A 25,392-nucleotide genomic window follows, 5' to 3' on the forward strand; every position below is an offset into this window, starting at 1 on the left:
ATTTTTTATCTAGAATAGTACCATGAATACAAAGATTATTAATATACATTGTCTAAGACACAAAGGGTTTGGAAGGTATTAAAAAATACTTGCGGCCGGGTGCGGTGGCTCAAGCCTGTAATCCCAGCACTTTGGGAGGCCGAGGCGGGTGGATCACAAGGTCAAGAGATCGAGACCATCCTGGTCAACATGGTGAAACCCCGTCTCTACCAAAAAAAATACAAAAAATTAGCTGGGCATGGTGGTGCGTGCCTGTAATCCCAGCTACTCAGGAGGCTGAGGCAGGAGAATTGCCTGAACCCAGGAGGCGGAGGTTGCGATGAGCCGAGATTGCGCCATTGCACTCCAGCCTGGGTAACGTGAGTGAAACTCCGTCTCAAAAAAAAAAAAAAAAAAAAAAAAAAAAAAAAATACTTGCAGTTTCATATTGTTCCAAATTATGCCCCTGCAGAACTTCTCTTTGACATACTAATTTTAAAAAGTGCTAAGTGGAAAAAGCTAAGATTAATTAGCAAATAAAAAGTTAGTTCTGGCCACGTGCGGTGGCTCACGCCTGTAATCCCAGCCAAGGGAGGCCAAGGCAGGTGGATCACCTGAGACCAGGAGTTTGAGACCAGTTTGGCCAACATGATCAAACCCCATCTCTGCTAAAAATAAAAAAAATTAGGCGGGCAAGGTGGTACGTACCTGTAGTCCCAGCTACTCAGGGAGGCTGAGGCAGGAGAATCACTTGAACCCGGGAGGCAGAGGTGCAGTGAGCCGAAATCAAGCCACTGCACTCCAGCTGGGGCAACAGAGGGAGACTCCGTCTCAAACAAAAAAAAGTTCTATATCATGAGGAAATCAGTTAATATCTTTTTTTCTTTTATTTTCTTCTATTCTAGATGCAAAAAGGTTTGGGAAAAGTTCTTGTTTTTAATAAAACATGCTTTAAACATATACACAAAGCAATTTACTTGCTTTTCATATGATTAACACAGTCCATGAATAGGCCAACACTTTCTTGAAATGTAAGCATATGTTTCTCACTTAGGCAGATTATTTTCTTCCCTAACTAGGACTATGGAATACTAACATAAGTACTTTCAAAGAGGGTACAAATTGACATTTTAAAAATACACAAAAACTTTAAACTTGCCTTCAACTTGACTCAGATTTAATGGCTTAATTGTTAGATAAACCATGGACCTCTGAGCTATTTGCATCCTGTACTGATGACTGACGATTTCACCATCTTCTTCCAAGAAGAAGCAACCTTTTGATTGCATGCATTGCCAGTCCTGAAATGAAGGAAAAAAATTATTTCAAACAATATTTATTAAGTGTTTCCAGTATGCATAGTAATGAAGAGAAAACTCAAGAGAATATAAAAGAAATGTCAAATATAATCATTGCTCTCCAGGAATGTACAACATAGGAGGTAAAAAACAGCATAACAAAATCCAATTATAGGTGGGGTGTGGTGGCTCACACCAGTAATCCCAGCACTTTAGGAAGCCAAGGTGGATGGATCACCTGAGGTCGGGAGTTTGAGACCAGCCTGACCAACATGAAGAAACCTCATCTCTACTAAAGATACAAAATTAGCCAGGCGTGGTGGCGCATGCCTGTAATCCCAGTTACTCAGGAAGCTGAGGCAGGAGAATCGCTTGAACCCAGGAGGCGGAGGTTGTGGTGAGTTGAGATTGCACCATTAAACTCCAGCTTGGGCAACAAGAGCAAAATGACATCTCAAAAAAAAAATCCAATTATAATTGGCAGTAATATGTGGTTAATATAAAAAGATTATTATATATGCAAAAGATTTTACTATAATCCAAGTTCCTAAAATAGTACCTAACACCTTAGTTCAACAAATATTTGTTGTCTGATTGGGTGGAGGGGCTGATGTAAACTTAGTGTGTAACTGAGATGAACTATACCATGAAGAATAGACAGCATTTCAATAATGAAAAGTTAGGAAAAGACATAAGTAAGAGAAGAAGTAAGAAAAATAAAGTTGGCTGGGTGTGGTGGCTCATGCCTGTAATCCCAACACTTTGGGAGGGTGAAGCAGTTGGATTAGGAGGTCAGGAGTTTGAGACCAGCCTGGCCAACATGGTGAAATCCCATCTCTACTAAAGATACAAATATTAGCTGGGCTCTGTGGCAGATGCCTGTAATTCCAGCTATTCAGGAAGCTGAGGCAGGAGAATCGTTTAAATCCAGGAAGCAGTGGCTGCAGTGAGGTGAGATCAGGCCATTGCACTCTACTTTGGGCAACGGGGCAAGACCTTGTCTCAAGAAAAAGAAAACGAAAGTTCATGAGAGTGGGAGAAGTATTGAAGAAAAGTAATAAATAAATATGTTGCTGTAATGGAGTGAGATTAGTGTTAGGAGCACAGTAAGAAGGAAGAATTAAGGATTGCTAAAACAAATATATTAAAAGGAAAAATGACTAAATATAAAAGCAAAATAACTGTTTCAAGTGTAGATAACTAGAATCATGCTGCATAAAAGTTTCACAGCTATAGAACAATGCTGATAAATATAAAATATCGGTTTTGAGAAAGACTTTTCTATATTGGCTTTACCATTTCTTGGTCTAGCTAGATCCCTTCTAGTCTGAATTAATATATGGGATCTCATAACTAGAAATGAGTAAAACTTGGCCGGGTGCAGTGGCTCATGCCTGTAATTGCAGCACTTTGGAAGGCCGAGGCAGGTGGATCACTGGAGGTCAGAAGTTCCAGACCAGCCTGGCCAACATGGTGAAACCCCGTCTCCACTAAAAATACGAAAATAGTCAGGTGTGGTGGCACACACCTGTAATCCAAGCTATTCTGAAGGCTGAGGCAGAAGAATTGCTTGAGCCCAGGAGATGGAGGTTGCAGTGAGCTGAGATCGCATCACTGCACTCCAGTCTGAGAGACAGAGGGAGACTCCATCTCAAAAAAAAAAAAAAAAAAAAAGAAAAGAAAGAAAGAAATGAATAAAACTTGAAAATGGGCACCTTGGGCAGAAAGTAGATTCTTTATTGAAGTCATGAGTGTCATTACCATAGCTATGTGCAAAAATGCTTTTCACTTTATTATTAGTAGGCTTGACTACCTGTAATGTAAGACCTATTTCTCTTCTACTCCTAATGACTTCTAAAACTAGAGTATTAATGAGGTGTTGATGTGACTTTATAAAGGAAGAGTTTTAAGTAAAGATATTTAGATAATAAGTTCAAGGCTTTAATAATATTGATAACTATTGAAAAGGTGTGTGTTAGCTCTATAACAATAACATCATAAATATTTTTTAATTCATTATAGAAAGATTTGTTATGGCACTGAAAAAGCAAAAATAATTTCCATTGAGATCGGTTTCTTGTTCACATTTTTTTAAAAAAAAAGACTAAATTATCCTAACTTATACTTACATCTCATTTTTCTATTTTACATCATAATTATTTTCATATTTTATATTTTGATATATTTAAAATAAGTAATTTAAAAATTAAAAAATAGCTATCATTCTAACACACTACTTAGATTTTTATGTAATCCTAATACTGACCTTATGTAGACCTATTTTTTACATTCTAATAAACACTGCTTTATGTTCTACTTTTAAAATTTAATTTTATATCCAAAATATTTTGCTGTTGAAAAATAATGAAGCTAGGGGACTCATAATTTCTGATTTCAAAACATACTACAAAGATACAGTAATCAAAATGGTGTGGTACTGGCATAAAGACAGACATATAGACTAACAGAATAAAATAGAAAGCTCTGAAATAAATCCTTGCATATATGGTCAAATTCAGCAAGGGTGCCAAGACCATTCAATGAAGCCAAGGACAGTCTTTTCAACAAATGAGGCCAGGAAAACTGGATATCAATCTGCAAAAGAATAAATTTGGGCTTTTGTGCAACACATAAAAATTAACTTAAACTGAAGACCTAAACATGCTAAAACTATAAAACTCCGAGAAGAAAACATAGGGGAAAAGTTGACACTGGATCTGGCAATGATTTCTTGGCTATGACAACAAAAGCACAGGCAACAATGAAATAAATTGGGCTTCGTCAAAATTTAAAAATTTTGTGCAACAAAGGACATGACCAACAGAATGAAAGGTAATTCACGAAATGGGGGAAATTATTTGCAAAACACATATCCAAAAAGGGATTACTATCCGGAGCATATAATGAACTCCTCCAATTCAACAACAAAACAAACTACCAGATTTTTTTAAATGGGCAAAGAAATCATCAAATGATCAGCTCTCCAAAGAAGATATATGGAAGGCCAATAAGCAAATGAAGAAATGCTCAACATCACTGATCATTAGGGAAAAGACTAATCATAACCTCAATGAGATACCACCTGACACCCACTAGGATAGCTATTAACAAAAAACCAGAAAAAGACAAGTGTTGGTGAGTATGTGGAGAAATTGGAACCCTTGTGCATTGTTGATAGGAACATAAAATGCATAAAATGGTGAAGCAATTGTGAGCAATATTATGGTAATTTCTTAAAAAAGCAAACCTATAATTCTTTATGATCTAGCAATTCCAACTTCTGGGTATATACCCAAAAGAATTACAAGCAGGGGTTCAAACAGATATGTTTGCCAATGTTCACAGCAGTACTGCTCACAATAGCCAAAAGGTAGAAACAATCCAATGTCAATCAACAGAAAAATAGATAAATAAAATGTGGTAAATACTTACAAGGGAATATTATTCAGTCTTAAAAAGGAATAAAATTCTGGCACATGCTATACATGAATGAGTCTTGAAGACATTATACTTAGTGAAATAAGCCAGACACAAAAGGACAAATATTGTATGATGCCCTTATATGCGGTACCTAGAGTGGTCAAATTCAGAGAGACAGAAAGTAGAATGGTGGTTGCCAGGGGCTGTGGAGAGGGGGAAATGGGAAACTACTGTTTAATGAGTAGAGTTTCAGATGAAATAGTCTGGAGATGTATGGTGGTGGTAGTGATGGTTGTATAACGTGTGAATGTATTTAATGACACAGAACTGTATACCTTAAAATTGGTAAAATAGTAAACTTTATGTTTCGCATATTTTACCACAAGAAAAACCACTTTGTTATGCAATATTCAAAATTTCAATTTAACTGGTTCTATGATTAAAAATTGAGTTGGGTTGAGGCACAGTGGCTCACTCCTGTAATCCCAGCACTTTGGGAGGCCAAGGTAGGTGGATTACCTTAATTCAGGAGTTCAAGACAAGCCTGGCCAATGTGGCAAAACTCTGTCTCTATTAAAAATACAAAAATTAAGGCCGGGCGCGGTGGCTCAAGCCTGTAATCCCAGCACTTTGGGAGGCCGAGGCGGGTGGATCACGAGGTCAAGAGATCGAGACCATCCTGGTCAACATGGTGAAACCCCGTCTCTACTAAAAATACAAAAAATTAGCTGGGCATGGTGGTGCGTGCCTGTAATCCCAGCTACTCAGGAGGCTGAGGCAGGAGAATTGCCTGAACCCAGGAGGCGGAGGTTGCGGTGAGCCGAGATCGCGCCATTGCACTCCAGCCTGGGTAACATGAATGAAATTCCGTCTCAAAAAAAAAAAAAAAAAAATACAAAAATTAGCCAAGCGTGGTGGCAGGCAACTGTAATCCCAGCTACCCAGGGAGGTTGAGGCAGGAAAATTGCTTGAAACCAGCAGGCAGAGGTTGCAATGAGCTAAGATTGTGCCACTGCAATCCAGCCTGGGTAACAGGGCAAAACTCCATTTCAAAAAAAAAAAAAAGAAATTGAGTTGGTACACCATTTAGTTAACTATCTCTAAAATGTTAGACATTTAGGCCATTTCTAATTTCTTATCACTATATTAATAGAATACTGTTTTGTCTTAATGTTTTTCTTCTGATGAATAATTTCCTTGAGAAGAACTTCTAGGCAAAAACTATGTATATCTTTAAGGCTATTGGCATGTGTTCCCATACTGCTTTATAAAACAGTAATGCCAATTTTACAATACCATGAATGGTATGTAACGTAATAACTTTACCATTATTTGTTTAGTATTGTGTTACAGTGAAAAAAATTGGGTGATGATGTGGCATGATTTCATAAGCAAGGTGTGGGTACATAAAACATTCATTATGGTATTCCATATATTTGTATGTGCCTCGAGTATTTGCTAGTAAAAATGGTATTGTGATAACTTTTGCATTAATTTGCATTTCTATGATTATTAATAGCAAGTTGAACATTTCCCCCATATCTATTATTTTTGTTTTCTTTGTGTAAATTACTCATTCTCCTATTCACATACTCTATTGCAGAGCTGGCATTTTTCTTACATAGTTTAATAAATTCTTCTGACTATTTTAGATATTGACCACTCTTTGTAAGTGTTAATGAATGTATTTTCTCTACTTCCGTTTATTTTCATTTTGGTTATTTGTAAATTTATATGTTTTCCATTTTTATTTTATGTTTTCTTTGGAAATTTCTTCTTAAACTATATTTTGTCATTATAAATTTAACTATACTCAGGCTTTCAGTCAGTCATTAATGACCTGCACTTTCACACCTTTGGAGTATACAAGATATGTGTATTTTTAATTATAAGAAATTAAGATATGACCTTAGCTTACTGAAATTTATCTTAAGTATATTGCCCATGACAAAATCAAGTCATTATATATGACATTTCAACAACACCCCTAAGAGGCAGTATGAGGTAGATATAAATTAGTCATTTTAATAAACAGAAAAATTGAGGTAGCCAGAGTTTATATGGGTTCAGAGTTTCATAAGGCGTTTGTAGCACGACTTTTGGACTCCACATTTAGATCATGTTTCTAAAAGAAAATGTACCTATGGTACCAAATTCAAAATTGTTATTATCTGTAATACAACGAGGTTCAAAATTGGGCTTGTGGCAGAAGTTAAACTTTTTAAAAAAATATATGGAGTCTTGCTCTGTCGCCCAGGCTGGAGTGTAGTGGCATAATCTCGGCTCACTGAAACCTCCACCTCCCAGGTTGGAGCAATTCTTCTCCCTCAGCTTCCCAAGTAGCTGGAATTACAGGGGCCTGTCGCCATGCCCGGCTAATTTTTGTATTTTTAGTAGAGACGGGGTTTTACCATGTTGGACAGGCTGGTCTTGAACGCCTGACCTCAAGCGATCTGCCCACTTTGACCTCCCAAAGTGCTGAGGTTACAGGCGTGAGCCACCATGCCCGGCCCAAGTTCAACTATCAATCATGAGTAATGATGCACAGACTTTCATTTAGCTTCCCTGTAAATCTCTTGGATAGGCATATATATGGACTAACAACAGGTGCTGGCATTATCTCAGACCCAATTGCCCTTAACATAATCAACATGACCTTGGATAATAATGACTGCTAAAGATTAGAAATGAAAGAAATATACAATATTTAGACACATTACACTTTGAGACAGTTTGAACTATGATTCTGACATTAAATGGAAAACACTGAAATGTTTTCAATCAGTTTTGATTATAGCATCAGAGGGAATTTCATCCAATATATTTTATAAATATATTTTTTATATTTACCTATTTGGAATGGTAAAGGATACTACTTTAGAATTACAGAATCTTAAAGGTAGAAGAAATCTCAAAAACAATCTAGTCCAGACTTCTCTTTTGATTGATTAAAAAAAGTCTGAAAAATAAAGCAATATATGTGGAAAGCCATAGTTCTCAATTGACAGCAGAACTACAACCAAAACCTAGGTCTCCTTACTTTCTCTCCAGTGTATAAGTTATATTGTAAGTTCTGCTCTATTTCACATTTAAATATCTGCGGTGATTTTTTTAAAGGCAGTTTTTAAAAGAAACTTTATGAATACGATATCATTATAATAAAGTATAGTAAGGCATTATCATTTGGGATTCCATACATTTAAGTGTTAAGATAAACTTAATTATTTGGTTTTCTTACTTTAAAAACATAGAATTTAGTAGCTGCAAAATTTCTTAAATTTGCTTTGTAGTCATCAGCACAGCAGCCTGAACCCCAGCTTAAAAAAAAATGGTTAAATTAAACTTTAAAAAATAATGCACTTTGCCTGATACACTGGTAGTAAACATAATTTGTGCCATTTAGGAAACTCAAAGATGGAAGGATTTTTCAATGTGCTGATGCTACCTCTGGGGCAGTGCCACAGATGGACTAACAGGACATGGCTTTATAAAATTTAACTGGGGAGCAAATTAAACATTTTTATTATAAGTCTCTCCTAAGTTCCATGTTTAAAACATAATGCTGTAACAGAAGAGAATTTGGGAGTTTCTTTGGAAAAACAGCCAAACTACATACTATAACATTAAATACGGATTAATAAGGCTGGAAAATGGTAGGACAACAGTTATTAAAGTAAGACAAATATCAGATTACTTATATCAACCAAACTTCAGTGTGATAAACAGATCAATTTAAATTCTAAATAACGTCACTAGGAGAACTTAAAACTCCTACTGTTTAAAATGAATTGTTCAACTTCTTAAGATCTGCCAGAATTATTAACCATACAATGCTTATTCAACTTAAAATTTCCTTTCAAACACAGAGACTTTCAATCATACAAAGGTTTTTCCCTAGGACCTAGACTAAAATGTTATGAACTAAAAGAAAAAAGTACTGACAAATTGGCTGGCTCATTCAAATAAATCAATTTGAAAGGATTATAGATTAAGCTGACAGTTTCAGTATTAAGAGAAAAATGAAAGAAGGTTGAGTTTTGAAAATAATTTTGGAATGAGAGTAAGAAATTCCAAGTATTATATAATTTTTTGACATTATAAGGCAGAAATAAAATAATAGCTTGTAATTCTTATATAGGGCATGAGGTGGTGCTGTATTCTACCAGTTCAGGAAAATTCATATAAATGCAAACTGAACTGTTATTTTCTTTATTTGCCATATACAAATTTTACTTATTTTCATTCATAGCATATAAGGAAATGCTAAAAAGTACAAAACCAAATACCAAAGCAAAAAATTCTAGTTATCAAAACAAATATATCAGTATAGTTACATTTTTCTTGGAACACTGTAGTGAATGAACATGATTTGTTTTAACATACAAATTCCGTATTATTATTAAAATTTTTGGTGAGAAAGAACTATTAAGCAGTAGATCTGTCATAGATTTAGTCAGAGGAGGAACTCATCACTATCATCATCATTACTACTGTTTATTTTTATGAAGATATCCTGTGTTACATACTTATTAGGACGCTATTTGCTTTGGGGTTCGATAAGACAAGTAGGTAACTAGTTTTTTAATTTTTTTGTTATTAAATAATTGTAAATTATATATGCTTAAAAAATAAAAGCTTAAATAGATAATTTATGAAGGGTAAAATTGATGTGGGCTGAAATCTAAGTGACAGGTTGAATTGATAAATATTTTGAAAATGTGAGAAACTTATAACAAAATTATTATCTGTAGCTTTCAAAAAATTTAACAGATAATGAATCATTTGGAATTTAAAATGTTTATATTGTCATATATAGACATACTATATATATAATATATAAATGGCATATTATAAATGCTATATATGTGTACAGACATTTATAATATATAGGTTGTACAACATATGTGTGTGATGTATGTTCATATGCTATACAAGATATACGTATAAAACATAAATGTAGGTATACTCTAAGAATCTGAACATAGGAAGTATTGCACCACTGGAGTTTACAATTGATAGTTTGGGGCTTACTGTGAAACTATTTCTCTCTGAAAGGAAAATTCCTGACATTCCTTGACCATTACAGAACCTAAGTAAATGTAAAGAATTCAGAATTTAAATCGAATAGAATATAGTAACTAAGTATGGCCAATAGAAAGTAATATATGTTTAGTGCCTGTAAGAATCTTATTTTCCTTTTGTAATTCAAATCCTTTATCAATTGTGTGGATTTATGGTTTAAAACATGGTTTACCCTTACCTGACCATTACAACAATTTTCTAATTTCTGAAAAGTGCCTCTCTGTCCCAATTCCATACTTTTCTGTTCCACATGATGTTGACATACCCAAACTTGTTTAAAATAGATTTAAAGTACCTGGAAAATTAATTTAGCAACCCTTATTTAATCAATAATTTATTCTGTATATTCATAACCATGTACTTTTCAGAGTGGTTATAAAACCTTAGGAATGTATGAAATTAAAAAAAGAAAACTCTAAGTATTACAGTTCTTTTAGAATTTGTCTAGCAGATTCTCTGTTTTTTACCAGAAAATCCCCTAGCAAGAAACAAGACTTAAAGAAAAATGTGGCCAGGCGTGATGGCTCACATCTGTAATCCCAGCACTTTGGGAGGCCGAGGCAGGGGGATTACTTGAGGTCAGGAGTTCGAGACCAGCCTGGCCAACATGGTGAAACCCCATCTCTACTAAAAATATAAAAATTAGCCAGGCATGGCGGTACACAACTGTAATCCCAGCTATTTGAGTGGCTGAGGCAGGAGAATCACTTTAACTTGGGAGGTGGAGGTTGCAGTGAGCCGAGATCCTGCCACTGTATTCCAGCCTGGGTGACAGAGTAAAATTCTGTCTTAAAAAAAAGAAAAGAAAAGAAAAGAAATACATAACAAAGGACTGAACTCTGTTGAATAACAAAAGCGTCACTGACTCAAAAAAATAATAATTTCAGCTCATCTAAGAAATACCAGATAGTAAGCAATATTGGGCAATATCAAGATCAGAAACAGGATATTAAAAGGTAAGATATACAGAGCTATCAATTATTTCCAAAAGACATTACATTTTATACAAAACTCACAGAATTAAAAAGTTGATGGTATGCCCTTTTCTTTTAATAATTAAATTATCTTAGTACGTTTTACCTAATTCCCAATTATCATCCACACCATTCTCTGCTCTTGACTTAGGTAAAAAACTTAAGTAGTCTCTTTGTTATATAATCATTATGACTTACAGACTAATTTTGGCATTTTTCTTTTACACCTGCCCCTACCTTATTACATTCAGATGCTATCCCTAGGCCAAGTTATCATCACTTTATAGTTGGAAAACTCTATCAGCCTCTTAGATAGTCTCTCTAACTGAGGTATCCGTATATAATACAATAGTAGATTAACTTTTCTTAAACTATACTTTCATCACGTCATTCCCATACAAGCACCCAGTCATTCCTTAGTTCTATAATAATATTAACACTATTATTTATTAATGTCCTTTGTATATAACAAATATTATTAACATTATTAACACTATTATTTATTGTCCTTGGCCTTGTGCTAAATGCTTTACATATGTTTACATATTATTTAAATCATTTCAAAGCATGCAAATATACTTATTCCCTATTTATGGATAAGAAAACTGAAACTCTGGGCCAGGCGTGGTGGCTCATGCCTGTAATCCCAGCACTTTGGGAGGCCAAGGCAGGGGATCAAGAGGTCAGCAGTTCAAGACTAGCCTGACCAACATGGTGCAACCCTCTCTCTACTAAAAATACAAAAATTAGCCGAGTATGGTGACGCAGGCCTGCAATCCCAGCTATTCAAGAGGCTGAAGCAGGAGAACTGCTTGAACCCAGTAGGTGGAGGTTGCAGTGAGCTGAGATCACACCACTGCACTCCAGCCTGGACGACAGAGAAAGACTCCGTCTCAAAAAAAAAGGAAAACTGAAACTCTGAAGGGCTGCTAATTCACCCAAGGTCACACAGTTACTAAGAGACAAAGCTGAGACTCAAGCCCAGGTAGATCTCTATACAAAACTCTAGATGACTAATCTAATAAACATCTAGAACACTGGCACAGAGTAGTCATTCATTAAATATCTGTTGAATAAATGAATGAATAAATACTATGCTACGCTACCTTGGTATACTGTTAAGAGTCAAATTAAAATTTGTATTTTTAAAATCAAGGCTCATATTTTACACTAAGCAAAATAACTGGCACACATTGCATGCTTAATAAATATTTGCTGAATTGAACTAAATTTTAAAAATTATATTGGTGTGAGCCCAGCTAATGACACAGAGACAAAGTCTTACCATAACTTAACGTAATCCACATTAATATTTATATCTCTCTTTACAGTAGCTAAAATTACATTTATTTGTGCTTTTGAATCAGGTAAACCATAATTATTTAACTAAGTTAATTTTATTAGCAATTAATTTAGTTGCAAATACAACAGCGTTCCATTGGTGGAAAATAATATTGTTGGAACACTAAATATTGTGTATGAACATGTTGGACATGCACACCAAATTGCTTAGGGTGTACAGATTCCTAAACAGTCTGAACAAAATTCCTTGGAGATAATGTTTTAAAATTTTAATATAGAACAAATGTCACTGTCTAGCAATTTAAAGATATAAGGGACTTCAGAGTTCAATAACAAATACAGAGTTGTTATTTGAAACAAAAATGTGGCTCTTGAGAACAATCAGTTCAGTTTTCTAACAGCAGTTACAGTATGTGGCCATAACCATTTTTCCCCCTTTTACAGAGGTCTCTAGGTGCACATTTTTAATGTATCCTAGCAGTTTCCAGCTAATGTTTTGTATTTCTGTAGCTATTATTTTTTGTTGAAAGAAAACTAGTAAAGGTTGAGTCTAGAAAGGGAAAACAAAGAAAGAAGATCAATATTAACACTCTACAAATATTGACTTAGCAAAGTGACTTTGCTAAGAGAATGTTGTCGTTCTCTCACAGGAATTGAAATTGAATGAATGATTTATTTATAAGAATCACCTATGGTAAATATTTTTAAACAAAACAAAAAATTTGCTTGCCGAAGTATATAATTCAATAATCTACTCATCAAGTTATAAAACTTCAGTGTTACCATTTCCAAATTGAAGATCTTAGAATAATATTCATTTTTAATTTAAAAGTATTACACTAGTTTATAGGTAGAAGTTCCACAGAAAAACCTCGAATTTACTTTGTAAACTTTACTGGTTTCCTGTAGACACTGCATAGTTATTAATAAATTTAACGTCAATTTTTTTTTCAGAAAAAGTCATGTCTGTTAACTTAAAATACTATACCTTTATTAAGTTTGGCTCTGTTAACTTTGAGTTTTGGTTACTATTAGCACCCATGGTGATTGTGAAGGATAGAGATGTTTTGAATTTCCTGGTTGCAGACAGTAAAGAACTCCTGGTGTCACCTGCAATAAGTAATGATTATTTGGTCTCACATTATGAAAAGTTGTCAATAGAAGTTTTTTCCAAACACAGTGTAGTACAAAAGGTCTATTGCATTACTTTGACTCTCTTTGTTTTCCCTATTGAAATAAAGTCAGAAGTTTTATATTTATCAGGCTTTAATGGTCAATTTATAGGCTACTACTAAGAATCCTTACTTCAATATGTCACCTTTGAGTCTGAAATTTTAGTTTTAATAAAATATAATGAGCATAGCTAAGTCAAGTTCCATAATAAAATTTTACTTCAATAGATTTTTACAGCTAAGAGTCTAGAAATAGTAGCTAACAAAAGTTAGATTCTAATTTGTTTTATTACTAATACGCTAATATAGAAGGAAAAATTTATCTGAATATGACCATTTCTAAGCAAGAAATTCTTAGTGTTAAAAGTAAATACCTTTATTTGAGAATGTTTTCTGATTAGTTTTTCTTATGATTCTAGGTGATGGTTTTCGTACTGGTGATGGGTCCCTTTCTGAGGACGCTTCGACATGGTTTCCAAACTGGTGACGCCTCAATTTACTGTCAACCTCCAGTTTTTCTAGTGTAGTCTTGAGACATTGCTCGTTGGTTGTCATATATAATTTACAAAACTACAGGAAATAAAAGTCCAGTGGGTAAATCATTCAATCATACATTGGGGAAGAGGAGAAGGCAAATGCACATTAGTAGGCAAGGAATAGACTGATAGATGGAATATATTTCCTATTGATGGTTACGCATTTTATTTTCTTGAATCAGATTGACCAGCCTCAAGTGACCGAGTGAAATGTAGCCATGATTCAATGAGGAGGTCACACTCTGAGTGAAAATAAAATGTTACACAAGGAGAGGTGATTTATTATTATTTTTTTATAAGGTGTGTAGACTTGCATTTGTTCAAAATAATTTTTATGATTCTTCCACCCCAGAAAAGGTAATTTCTGAGCACAGTCTCTATGTTAGTGTGTATATCTGTCTGTGTGTATGAGCACACATGTTTTTTAACTTGGTTATATTATTTTTAATGTAGTAATCAGATTACAGTTATGGAACTGGAGAAATTAAATTTCATGCACAATATTTAAGGATGTCATTCCCAATATCCCTTTAAAAATAATTTTCTGACATGTTAATTAGTTGACTTGTTAATTAACAATTGATTGTTAATTGATTTAATAGCTTCACAATGTATACATATATCAAAACACTGCATGTATACTGTAAATATATATAATTTTTGTCAATTGTACCTTAATAAAGCTGGGAAAAAATAAAAACACTTTTCCTACACAGTATGTAAATTTACATCAACGTGAGATTATGTACCTTGATGTAATCAAATTTGCCATCAGCATTTACATCAACCAAATTTATTATGGCATTTACTTCTTCCCGAGTCATTGTCTCACCTCTCTGAAAAAAAAAACAAGATTTTAAAGCAACATGATTACTACTTTGTTATTCATGGGGATAGTAGAAGCACATTTTAATCTTTTCCACAAGTAAGTATGAATGTATGGTTTCATTATAAATCATGAGTATTATATATAAAGAATGAGTGGCTATATAAAATTTCACAATTTTATTAAATTTTGTGAAAGCGTGCTGAATTTCAGTTTACTAAATTCTAACAACTGAGTATTATAGAGTCAGTTATAACTGCTATTGAATTTAGGGAATGATATTTTCTGACATTGTACCAAAAAACAGAATGGATTCCTAATCCCATTTATACTTGGTTTTCCTTTTACTTACCAGATATGGAACTACCACTGATTTTCAAAGAGCTCTGGGCAGGAATGAATTGCACAGGAGCACAAGGGGACTGTAACATAAGCTGAATTTTATACTTTCTCTTTTATTTACAAAGATCCTTTCATCCAGAAGGATCCCTAAGTACTTTATAAATAACATGTAAGTAATCTATTACACCTCTCAATGAAATAGTTATTTTTAATGTGGACTTTGGCAGTCAAAGCTAGATTCCGAGCTGTTTTACAAAATATACATATTACAAATTTTAAGATCTTACCTTTGTTAGAAATTTATAAAGGTCAGTGTGTAAAATATAGCCATCATCATTTACATCTAATTGTTTAAATGATTTTAGTAGTTCTGCTTTTGAAGTAGGCTTTTCCTTCCTTAAAATTATGCAAAAATCATCAAAATTCAGTTTGGCAGTTTGAGGAGTCCAATACTTATTAATGGTCTTTTGGGATGGATTTCTTCCTGCATGCTGGAGAGCTGCCCAACAAAACAAGTATTATTTGTGACTGTAACACCTGGAATTTATATTTAAGTTTATTTTTTCTTCAAATCACTATGTATTATGATATTTAAAAAATGCTATACATACACCAATCCATTACTTTTGGTGTTGATTTATCTAGTGATACCAAGATATGCCTGACTTTGAAAAACAAAAATATTTATGCCACCACCTAAAGATTCTTTAATTATTAACTCTAGAATTAAATAGATTTTTCTTATTCTGACAGTTTGGTTCTCAACCTACATGGTTTAAATAACTGAAAATATCTGATTACTTAACAGCTTTTAGAGGAAATACGAGATTAAAAGCAACCATCCACTTAATTGTTGGGGCGGACAAAAGGATAACACAAAAAGTATAAATTAGTACTTTTTCTGGCTAAACAAATACCTTAATGACATAGAGAAGAAGGAAATCCTGTCATTTGCAACAACATAGATGAACCTGGAAGACAACATGTTAAGTGAAATAACCTAGAGACTGAAAGACAAATACAGCATATCTCACTCATGTGGAATCTTAAAAAAAAAAAATAAAAAGTTAATATAATAGAAGCAGAGAATAGAACAGTGGTTACTAGAGACTGGGAAAGGGAACTCTAAGTACTACCTAAGTACTCTGGGGGTTGGGGAGGATGAAGAGAGGCTGGTTAATGGGTACAAAGTTACAATCAGATAGTGGGAAATAGGTTTTGGTATTCTATTGCACAGTATGGTGACTATAGTTAACATTAAGGTACTGTATATTACAAAATAGCTAGAAGAGAGGCTTTTGAATGGTCTCACCACAAAGAAAAGATAAATGCATGCAGCTACAGATATACTAACTACCTTGATTTGATCATTATACAACGTATATATGTATTGAAATATCAAATTGTAACGCATAAATACATACAATTAAAAAACAAATATCTTAATGAAATGAGAAAATAATTCATTTAAGAATATGAGTGTCAACAAGGCATGATATCTAAAATGTTCATCATTGCTAAGGTACTAAGCTTTCAAAAACATTAATCATGGTCCAAATGTCAAATATATGCAGATAAAGTATGCCTTTGCAGTTATGGTCCTGCTAAATATCAACAGTGTCAACATACTGTGAGAGAAGATTGTTATAGAGACGCTATAGTCAAACTACTCTTCATTTTTAACCACATCCTTATATCTATGAAGAGCAAAGAAGTGCATGTGAGGAAAGCTTTGTATGTTTACGTATGTCATATCACACTAAAACATAATGGTTAAAGCAATTGCAGATATTTTGAACAGCTGATTAAAAGTAACTTGGTAATTTGCAAATAAATCTCTGCATACTGAAATATAACATTTTCTAAAATGAACCAATGATAAATTTCCTAAGCATTACAGAAGGAATTAACAGAATTTTAAAAGGTATAATTGTCCTGAATTGCACTGACAAATTCTATGATAAAAGCTTACATTGGATAGTTCCAACTATCTTTATAGGAATTCACAAGATCTGTGCATCATCAATCAGCATCATAAAAGGATAATCTAGATACTCTATAATCTAATGTAAGAAGGACCAATAAGCATACAACAATTTAACTAAAGAAATAGCCTAATGGAAATAGAAACCAGATCAGGGTAATAAACACAGATGTAAGTGAGTCAGTTCTATTGAACATTATTGTGCACAAGTATAGTATAGGGTGATTTTTGTTCATCAATACAAACTTTTAGTTCCAAAGAAATTTTATAATCTAGGCTGGGCGTGGTGGCTCACACCTGTAATCCCAGCACTTTGGAAGGCTGAGGCAGGGAGATCACGTGAGGTCAGAAGTTTGAGCCCAGCCTGGCCAATGTGGTGAAACACCGTCTCTACTAAAAATACAAAAATTAGCCAGATCTGGCGGTATGCACCTGTAATCCCAGCTACTCAGGAGGCTGAGGCAGGAGAATCGCTTGAACCAGGGAGGCAGAGATTGCAGTGAGCTATCTTGTCATTGTACTCTAACCTGGGTGAAAGAGCAAGACTCCTTCTCAAAAAAAAGAAATTTTATAATCTAAATAGGAGTCTACATCTGAGTGTAAAATTGCTATCTATGGCCATAACTTAAGGGTAATAACATATTAGAAATCCATAAATAAAATTCTGTCATCCTCTAGGTTATGCTAATGACTTTCAGAGCTAACAGAAGTTGTAGCTGTGATCTTCCATACACCTATAAAAGCTTTGCAAAAATTCATTGTACTGGAGATTAATATAAATAGTTTCATTTCCACAGTTTCATTTTGGATGTAGACAAAAGCCTTGATTTTCATGCTGCCCTAGCAACAACATATAAGTAAGTATTTTGCCTCATGTGTAAATGAACCATTTCTTAACTCAGCTATTCACAGAATCAAAGAAATGGCATATGTGTTTTAGGATTCCAACCCCAGCCAACTCCCACCCTTTAAAAGCTGGGAATACAAATAGATGTAAATGAAGTTGTAAATGTTTCTGCCTCTAAAATATTTTTATTTGAAAAAGACTTAGTATGCAAAGATATTCATCATATGGCTACATTACTGCTACTAATAATAAAGGAAACAATGTTAAAACAAGGGGTGATTAATTGAATCACAAAGAGTGATTAACTGAATCATGGTACATATACAGAATGCACTTACACAACTATTAAGTTATTTTTATAAAAATGAATATCATATAAAATTTTCTGCAAAATTTCTTCCTTATTGTTAAGCCTAAAGTGCCTTTTTTCTAAGGTTCTTTTTTTTTAATCTTTAATTTTTGGAGGCACATAGTAGGTGTATAATATGAGGTATTTTGATACAGTATGCAATAATTACATCAGGCTAAATACCGTATCCATTGCCTCAAGATTTAATCTTTTGTTTCAAACAATCCAATTATACTCTAATTATTTTAAACGTACACTTAAATTATTTTTTTACTACTGTCACCCTGTTATGCTAGCTAATACTAGGTCTTATTGTTTCTATTTTTCTATTTTCTATTTTCTCCCCTTTCCTTCTCCCCACACCCCCACTATTCTTCTCAAGTTCTGATAACCATCATTTTACTCTGTCTCCATGAGTTCAATTATTTTAATTTTTAGCTCCCACAGATAAGAAAGAAGATGTGATGTTTGCCTTTCTGTGCCGAGCTTATTTCACTTAACACGATGACCTCCATTTCTATCCATGTTGGATCTCTTTTTTTTTTTTTTCTGGAATCCCTGACCCTCTCTTATTTTTCTAGTCATGTAAAGCTTCTTTATTTAGAAAAAAAAAATTGCTTATAAGTTATTGTTTTTAATTCAAGTACCCTTACACTTGGTTTTGTGGTTGTGCAGGAGAATGGACAATTCTTAGGAGATGCAGTGAAGTCATTCTTTTTTCCTTTTTTTTTTTTTCCCTGACAACTTCATAACATTCTTGGGGTAGGATCTCATTCTTTTTTTTATAGCTGAATAGTGCTTCACTGTGTATATGTACCACATTTTCTTTTCTTTTTTTTTTTTTCTTTTTTGAGATGGTGTCTCACTCTGCCGCCCAGGCTGGAGTGCAGTGGCACAATCTCGGCTCACTACAACCTCTGCCTCCCAGATTCAAGTGATTCTCCAGCCTCAACCTCCTGAGTAGCTGGGACTACAGGCGTGTGCCACCACGCCCGGCTAATTTTTTGTATTTTTAGTAGAGACAGGGTTTCATCATGTTAGCCAGGATGGTCTCTATCTCCTGACCTCGTGATCCGCCTGGCTTGCCCTCCCAAAGTGCTGGGATTACAGGCATGAGTCACCGCAACCGGCTCCCATTTTCTTTATCCATTCATCTGCTGATGGACTTTCACACTGCTTCCAAATTTTGGCTATTGTGAATAGTGCTGCAGTAAACATGGGAGTGCAGCTATCTCTTCACTATACTGATTTCCTTTCTCTTGGATATATATCAAGTAGTAGAATTGCTAGATAGTATGGTAGCTGTATTTTTAGTTTTTTGAGGAACCTCCAAACTGTTCTCCATAGCGGTTGTACTACTAAATTACATTCCTACCAACAGTGTATGAGGGTTCCCTTTTCTCCACATCCTTGCCAGCATTTGAAGCTGTAATTTGAAGGTCAAAAGTCCACATGAAAGAAAATTATATTTTCTGTCTAGTTTTGAGAAAAAGGGTATGTAACTTTTTCTTGCAAGTGGTAGCTTAGTATGTGCTTGCTGCTATCTTTAGTAACAAAGAAAATACTGTTTTAAAAAATGTACTGGTAATTAGAAAAGAAAAATTTCTCAGAATAAAATTAATTATGCCAAAACACATACTCAGTAAGTAGATATCCTCATATCTAAGAAATTGATACAACCTATTTCCTACTAAATTTAATCTCCAGGTTTAGAATGAGTTGGATCTAATTATTGAGTTTGATGACAGTAAAAATATTACATAGCTGTAGATGTTTAAATTTTGACACCATGATATGGATCTTTTTGCCAGGGTTTACTTTTAAAGTTCTGACATGAGTCTATAATGCCTGTATTATTTATAAATTGCCAAAAATGAAGTTAGAGCTATGGTAATGCTACTGTTTCATCTGACCTTAAAATGGAAATGCACATGTCATATTGTATAAGTGGCAGAAGGATATAGAAGAAAGACATAGAAATAAGAAACAGCTCTGGTTCATATTACTCCTTTTTTTAAAAATAGGTTATCTAAAATCAATTATTACAATGTTAACAGAGTATTCTACCCTAAAGCCAAAAGTGTATATAACACTGAAGAGATAAACACTGCATTGTTATCCTACCAGATAATGTCATAAGATTGATAGCACCTTTACATACACATTGATTCACAAACTAAATGTCATAGTAGTGGAAGGCATGTTAAACTTTTAAACTTAGGAGATTCCTTATCTTAGTATATTTTCAAAACAGTAACAAAAAAAAAAACCCTCAGATATTTTAGAAATAATGGCAAATTAGAAGTAATTTTAATTTATTGGCTGGGCATGGTGGGTGGCTCACGCCTGTAATCCCAGCACTTTGGGAGGCCGAGGCGGGCAGATCACCTGAGGTCAGGAACTTGAGACTAGCCTGGCCAACATGGCAAAACCCTGTCTCTAGTAAAAATACAAAAATTAGCTGGGCATAGTGGCATGTGCCTGTAATCCCAGCTACCCAGGAGGCTGAGGCATTAGCAGGAGAATTGCTGGAACCCAGGAGGCAGAGGCTGCAGTAAGCCAAGATTGTGCCACTGTACTCCAGCCTGAGCAACAGAGCAAAATTCCATCTCAAAAAAAAAAAAAAAAATTATTGATGTCTGCCTAAACATTTAATGTATATGAATTAAACACAAATACTTAAACTTCAAAATAGAACATTTTAGTAATTTTAAAATTATGTAAATTAAAATCAAACATGACTATAAAAGTCAGTCATGTGCATTTGCATTTAAGCTATTTTACAAATAATGCCTTTTATTTAGACATCAAATAAATGTTAATCTTGTCAATTCTAATATTCCTCAAAATACATTTCCTCAAATAGAGATCTTACTGCATACAAACTCAAGACACTGCTGCAAAAATATGTCAGGGTTTTGGTTTGAGAAAATTCATTCTAAAATTGGCAAAATAACTCAGTTTCTCTACCCATAATGTTATTAGCCTTGATGAAACTGACATGAGTAGTCAGTGTTATCTAGTACTGCTATTTACTACTCTCTCATGACTAAAGACCTCCAAGTCATTTGATACTTCTGACAAGGACCAAATTTGGTGGTTTTGGGGACCTTGGTAATGAGAGGAATTTTAAAATATAATAAACGATAGGAGCAATAAAAGACAAAACAAAAAATAAAAAATAACCCCAAACTCAATTCTCTTTTAAAAGTTCACTTATCGCTCAATACTTCACTTTTTTAGACATTCAACCCATTTTTACATATCCTTTACACTTTCCTTAAATCATATTAGTGACTTAGAGGCCAAAAGTATTTCAATTTTATTATGATAAATCTTAAAGCACCAAAATGAGAATTAAAAATATCTTAAGCAAGTAGTAATTGACAGAAGCTTTCAATTACCCATCTAGCTGGTATAAACATTGAAAGTTTTATTTTGAAGTTCCTAGAACATGTAACTATATAAAATGACATAATAGCTTACTGTAGTTCCATTGCTCAAGCTTCACTAAGAAACTGCGATGATTCAATTTTAGTCTTTCTGACCTAATAAAAAGGCAAAAGATTTAAAATTTTTAAAGATTTACCTAAGTAAAGTTGATCTTTAGAAACAATGTTTTCCAAGCTGCTTTTGAAGACAGTTAAGTAGGCAGCTCTACAATTCATATAAAATATTTCCTCTTCGGTTTGTGGAAATTTCTTTGTTTGAGGACTTTCTGAAGGTGTTGATTTCTGACTGGAGAAAGCAGCATCGCTTCCTGGACTGATCGCCATTCTATTGGAAAATAATTTAAAAATTTGTCAATGTGAATCACTAAAATGCAAATGTCACCATGTCTTTTAAATATAGGGAGAAGAATCAAGATTTCATAAGTAGAAGAAAAAGATGAAAATTTATAACATACATATGAAAAAATCAAGATATTAAAAGTTTCATATGTGGAAGAAACAGATGAATATTATAGTTTGTATATGGATGTATTATCATATATTAAACAAGAATAAGCCCTGCCAGTTGATTTCTAATTTTAGATATATACATATGTATATATACATTGTTCAAGTATGTGATAATAGCCAAAAGAACAAAGACATAACATATGCAAAAGAAGAATCACTGAACAAAGGAAAAGCACACATCTATTTTCTCAAAATAAGAAAGTCAGATGCGACTCTTCATCAGGTTTTTAAGAAAAGCAAATCAGTTAACACATGTGAAGTATACACAATACTGCCTGGCATATAATAAGTGCTAAATAAACTTCGGATAATGGAAAACTCCACAATAATGAGAATTTTGATGTGAGTGGTAGTTGACATCCATCTTCCACAACACAATCAACAAGATCATTTCATTAACATTTCATTAACATTAACATTTCATTAACATTCATTAATGCAGCCCCACATTTCAAATAGCTAAATTTTAAAAATCCCATTTATAGCATTATCATAGTTTTACTGTGTTCCTTTAATAATAATTAATATATTGGGGTTTATATAGCACCTCTGTACATAAGAGCTTAAAGAACTGTCATATCTTGTCTTATCCTTATTACAGTGGTCAGGTATTTTTTGTCCATTTTACAGATGAGGAAATTGAGGGGTAGCAATGTCACCCAGCCAGGAGTAAGTGGCAAAAAGCCGTAAATTTCGCTAACAGTTTCTTCTTTGTTAATGTGGATATAGGTTTACTGAACAATGGTTACTATGGGGTACTAAATTGTACTGGTGGTCTAACAGCTTCCAACATTACTCTACCCAGCTTTCACTTCTAAAAATACACTCCAACATGATAAATTGAACATTTCAAGTTCAACAATAAGATGACACAGATAGGGTCCCCTTCAGGACTCATTGGATTCCTACTTGGGAGGCCTAAATCACTTGCATCTTTTTGAATTATATAGATCTTTTACACTTGGGAAAGAAAGATAATAATCGGTTATCATGGATGAAGTACCCTATTTATAATACACAGGCCGCCTGCCTGACACTTTCATATTACACCAGATTTAGAAGGACCCCACAGGGATGCGGTGTCACAGTCTGGTTACTGCAAATTGGTATTACTATAATTAAGCATCAGAGTTTCAAACACATATGCGTGCATGCATCTCCTCACAAACGTGAAAGAAAACTGTTTTAAGAAGGAAGGGAGAATAAATTTCACTTTGCAATAAGCAATTTTTAAATGTAAGTATTTTTTAGGATCGTCTCCAAATATTCTTTCCCAAGAAGGCAACTCCCTCACGTGGAAATCCCAACGCAGAAATATGCCACAATTTTATTCTTTTCTTTTCTGTAATAAGAGACCAAACTGAAGCTTAAACATATAATTGCACCCCCCAGGCTTGGAAAACTCCTTTTTTAAAAACTCCAGCCCGAGACTGAGACAGGGGCCTAGAGAGTACATTGCAGCAAACGGCTTCATAAATAACCAGCCACACAACAGCAAGAAAAATAAACTGTTCACAAGCGCCTAAGGCTTCTACAGGGCCAAGTGAAAACAGAAAGCCATCCCGTTACCATCCCTACTCAGTGAAATACCTTTGCAGGTAATCTCGGGTACCATCTCTCTATTTTTGTATTCCTCTGGAAATAAAACCGCATTTATATGTACATTTTAGGTACACACATAGGCCAAATGTTTATTACAGAGAAGTAAACAAAGCAGGCGAAGGAGGAGCCGCACAGAGAGGGACAAAGGGAAGGAAGAGACAGAGACAGCGAGCTGTTTGCTACCTAATTCCAGCTCACAAACGAAGAAACACAGCCAATTCCCTTCCGCGATTCCGCGATCCTCTCACCGCAGCTGGACAGATCTCGGCCTTTCTCTAATCACCATGGCAACTGCACCTCACCGCCACCGGAAATAAGATGCAGAGCCCTTCCCCAAACGATCCGGCTAGAAATCTACGAAGCGCTGATCCAGGGCGAACAGAGACAGCTGTGTTGCTCGTCTATCGCGGGTGTGGCATAGCACGAGTAGTGAGAGAGGTTGCTCTGTTACACCCATTAGGAACTGGATGCTGTCCTGGGCCTAGTCTTCCCGCCCGCTCCTTTGCTCGCGCACACCCGGATCCTTCGTCGCGGGGAATGTGTTTCCGCCGGGCCGCGGTGGGCGTGACACAGGGTACAGCGCGCGCTTTTCATGCCTCTGGCGTTTCCTTTGGCGGATTTTCTGTTCTCAGAAGCTGCTGGGTTCGTTTATTCAGCGGCAGTGGTGCTTCCCCGAATCTCAAAATGCCGTAGGTATCTCCTTCCCAGGTATTGCTATTTTGGGGGCCCCTCTGCAAGAAGATTAGATATTATGTGGCCCAATAGCCTTTCTTGTTTTCCTGGTTTTTTTGGATTATAAACTTGTCTCCTGTTGACCAACAGTTCACCTTGTTTGGGACCCCCAACTCCACTCTACGTCCCCTCCAGGAGTACTCATGCAATAGTCCTCCTTCACTTTCTGTTGCTACAATGCTTTTAACAGATTTTGTAAACTTTCGGCTGTATTTAGGTGATGTCTGACTTGAAACAACATAAATGAGGTTAATACACAGAGGATGGGACAGAGTAGATGAATACACGCCTTCGTAGTTTGTCAGTCTCTTGCCTCGTTTATGTGGCGCGTTCATGTAAACTCGTGAGAGAACTCATGGACTGGGTCTAGATACCTGGATTCCGGTTACTGGAAGTCACGTATCGACTCTGGGCTTCAGTTTTCTTACTTATACAAATAAGTTTGTACTGCATGATTAAATTTCCATCCATCGCCAATAATCTGATTATTGAGAATGAACATAGTGGGAATAGGCATTGTGCTAGATAATATTTATCTGGTTTTTCTATCCTTCATCCATCCTATATTGAGATGTATAAAATAGCTACTACCCTATAGAAACAAAATAAATAATTTGGCGGGGGGCGGGAGTGGAGTGGAGTGGAGTGGATATCAAACACCTGTAATTTATCCCTGGCTGCCCTTGTCCTCAGGCTGATTTATGTACTCCCTCTAGTGTAACCTATTCCTTAGTTTATTTCAGGATTAAAATGCAAATTAATACAGCTAGGGAAATATTTGTATGAAATAGGAATTGACATGAAAGTGGAAAGCTGTACAGAAATGATAACCTATATTTATTGAATCTTGAATTACAATGTGGGTGCTGTGTTAAGCAGTTTATCTACGTTTTTTCATTGAATCCTAGAAGACTTTAGGCGAGAGGGGCTGCTATTAGCTTTACAGATAAACCCATCATTTAACGTGGCATTCAACACAGCTACC

The 25,392-nt window shown here is 34.7% G+C and overlaps 2 protein-coding genes and 1 non-coding gene across 7 annotated transcripts in view; 2 read left to right on the forward strand and 1 right to left on the reverse strand.

Annotated features, from left to right (window-relative positions):
• Window positions 1-24,152, reverse strand: part of EFCAB7 (EF-hand calcium binding domain 7) — a 49,552-nt gene extending 25,400 nt beyond the window's left edge. The window contains exons 1-7 of one of the 4 annotated variants that reach the window (XM_032296755.1): window positions 23,859-24,152; window positions 21,701-21,888; window positions 15,219-15,430; window positions 14,513-14,599; window positions 13,602-13,797; window positions 13,044-13,165; window positions 1,139-1,280 (exon numbers count right to left, since the gene is read on the reverse strand). In XM_032296755.1, the coding sequence (XP_032152646.1) occupies window positions 1,139-1,280; window positions 13,044-13,165; window positions 13,602-13,797; window positions 14,513-14,599; window positions 15,219-15,430; window positions 21,701-21,887 (946 nt within the window). In that variant the 5' untranslated portion in view covers window position 21,888; window positions 23,859-24,152. Of the gene's footprint in view, window positions 1-1,138; window positions 1,281-13,043; window positions 13,166-13,601; window positions 13,798-14,512; window positions 14,600-15,218; window positions 15,431-21,700; window positions 21,889-23,663; window positions 23,804-23,858 lie in introns of those variants that run through there. The other 3 variants (XM_032296754.1, XM_032296756.1, XM_032296757.1) reach the window with 3 other exon arrangements.
• LOC116564201 lies at window positions 10,197-10,258 on the forward strand. The gene has a single exon (XR_004274787.1). It is a non-coding gene; the product is annotated as a U7 small nuclear RNA (small nuclear RNA).
• A 47-nt stretch (window positions 24,153-24,199) lies between the features above and the next one.
• ITGB3BP (integrin subunit beta 3 binding protein) overlaps window positions 24,200-25,392 on the forward strand; it is a 91,109-nt gene continuing 89,916 nt past the window's right edge. Inside the window, exon 1 of one of the 2 annotated variants that reach the window (XM_032296759.1) lies at window positions 24,200-24,364. In XM_032296759.1, coding sequence (XP_032152650.1) covers window positions 24,213-24,364 — 152 coding nt within the window. In that variant the 5' untranslated portion in view covers window positions 24,200-24,212. Of the gene's footprint in view, window positions 24,384-25,392 lie in introns of both variants that reach the window. The other variant, XM_032296760.1, reaches the window with a different exon arrangement.

The sequence above is a fragment of the Sapajus apella genome, unplaced genomic scaffold (assembly GCF_009761245.1).
Source record: "Sapajus apella isolate SASKATOON/1434 unplaced genomic scaffold, GSC_monkey_1.0 scaffold36, whole genome shotgun sequence".
Taxonomy (NCBI): Eukaryota; Metazoa; Chordata; class Mammalia; order Primates; family Cebidae; genus Sapajus; species Sapajus apella.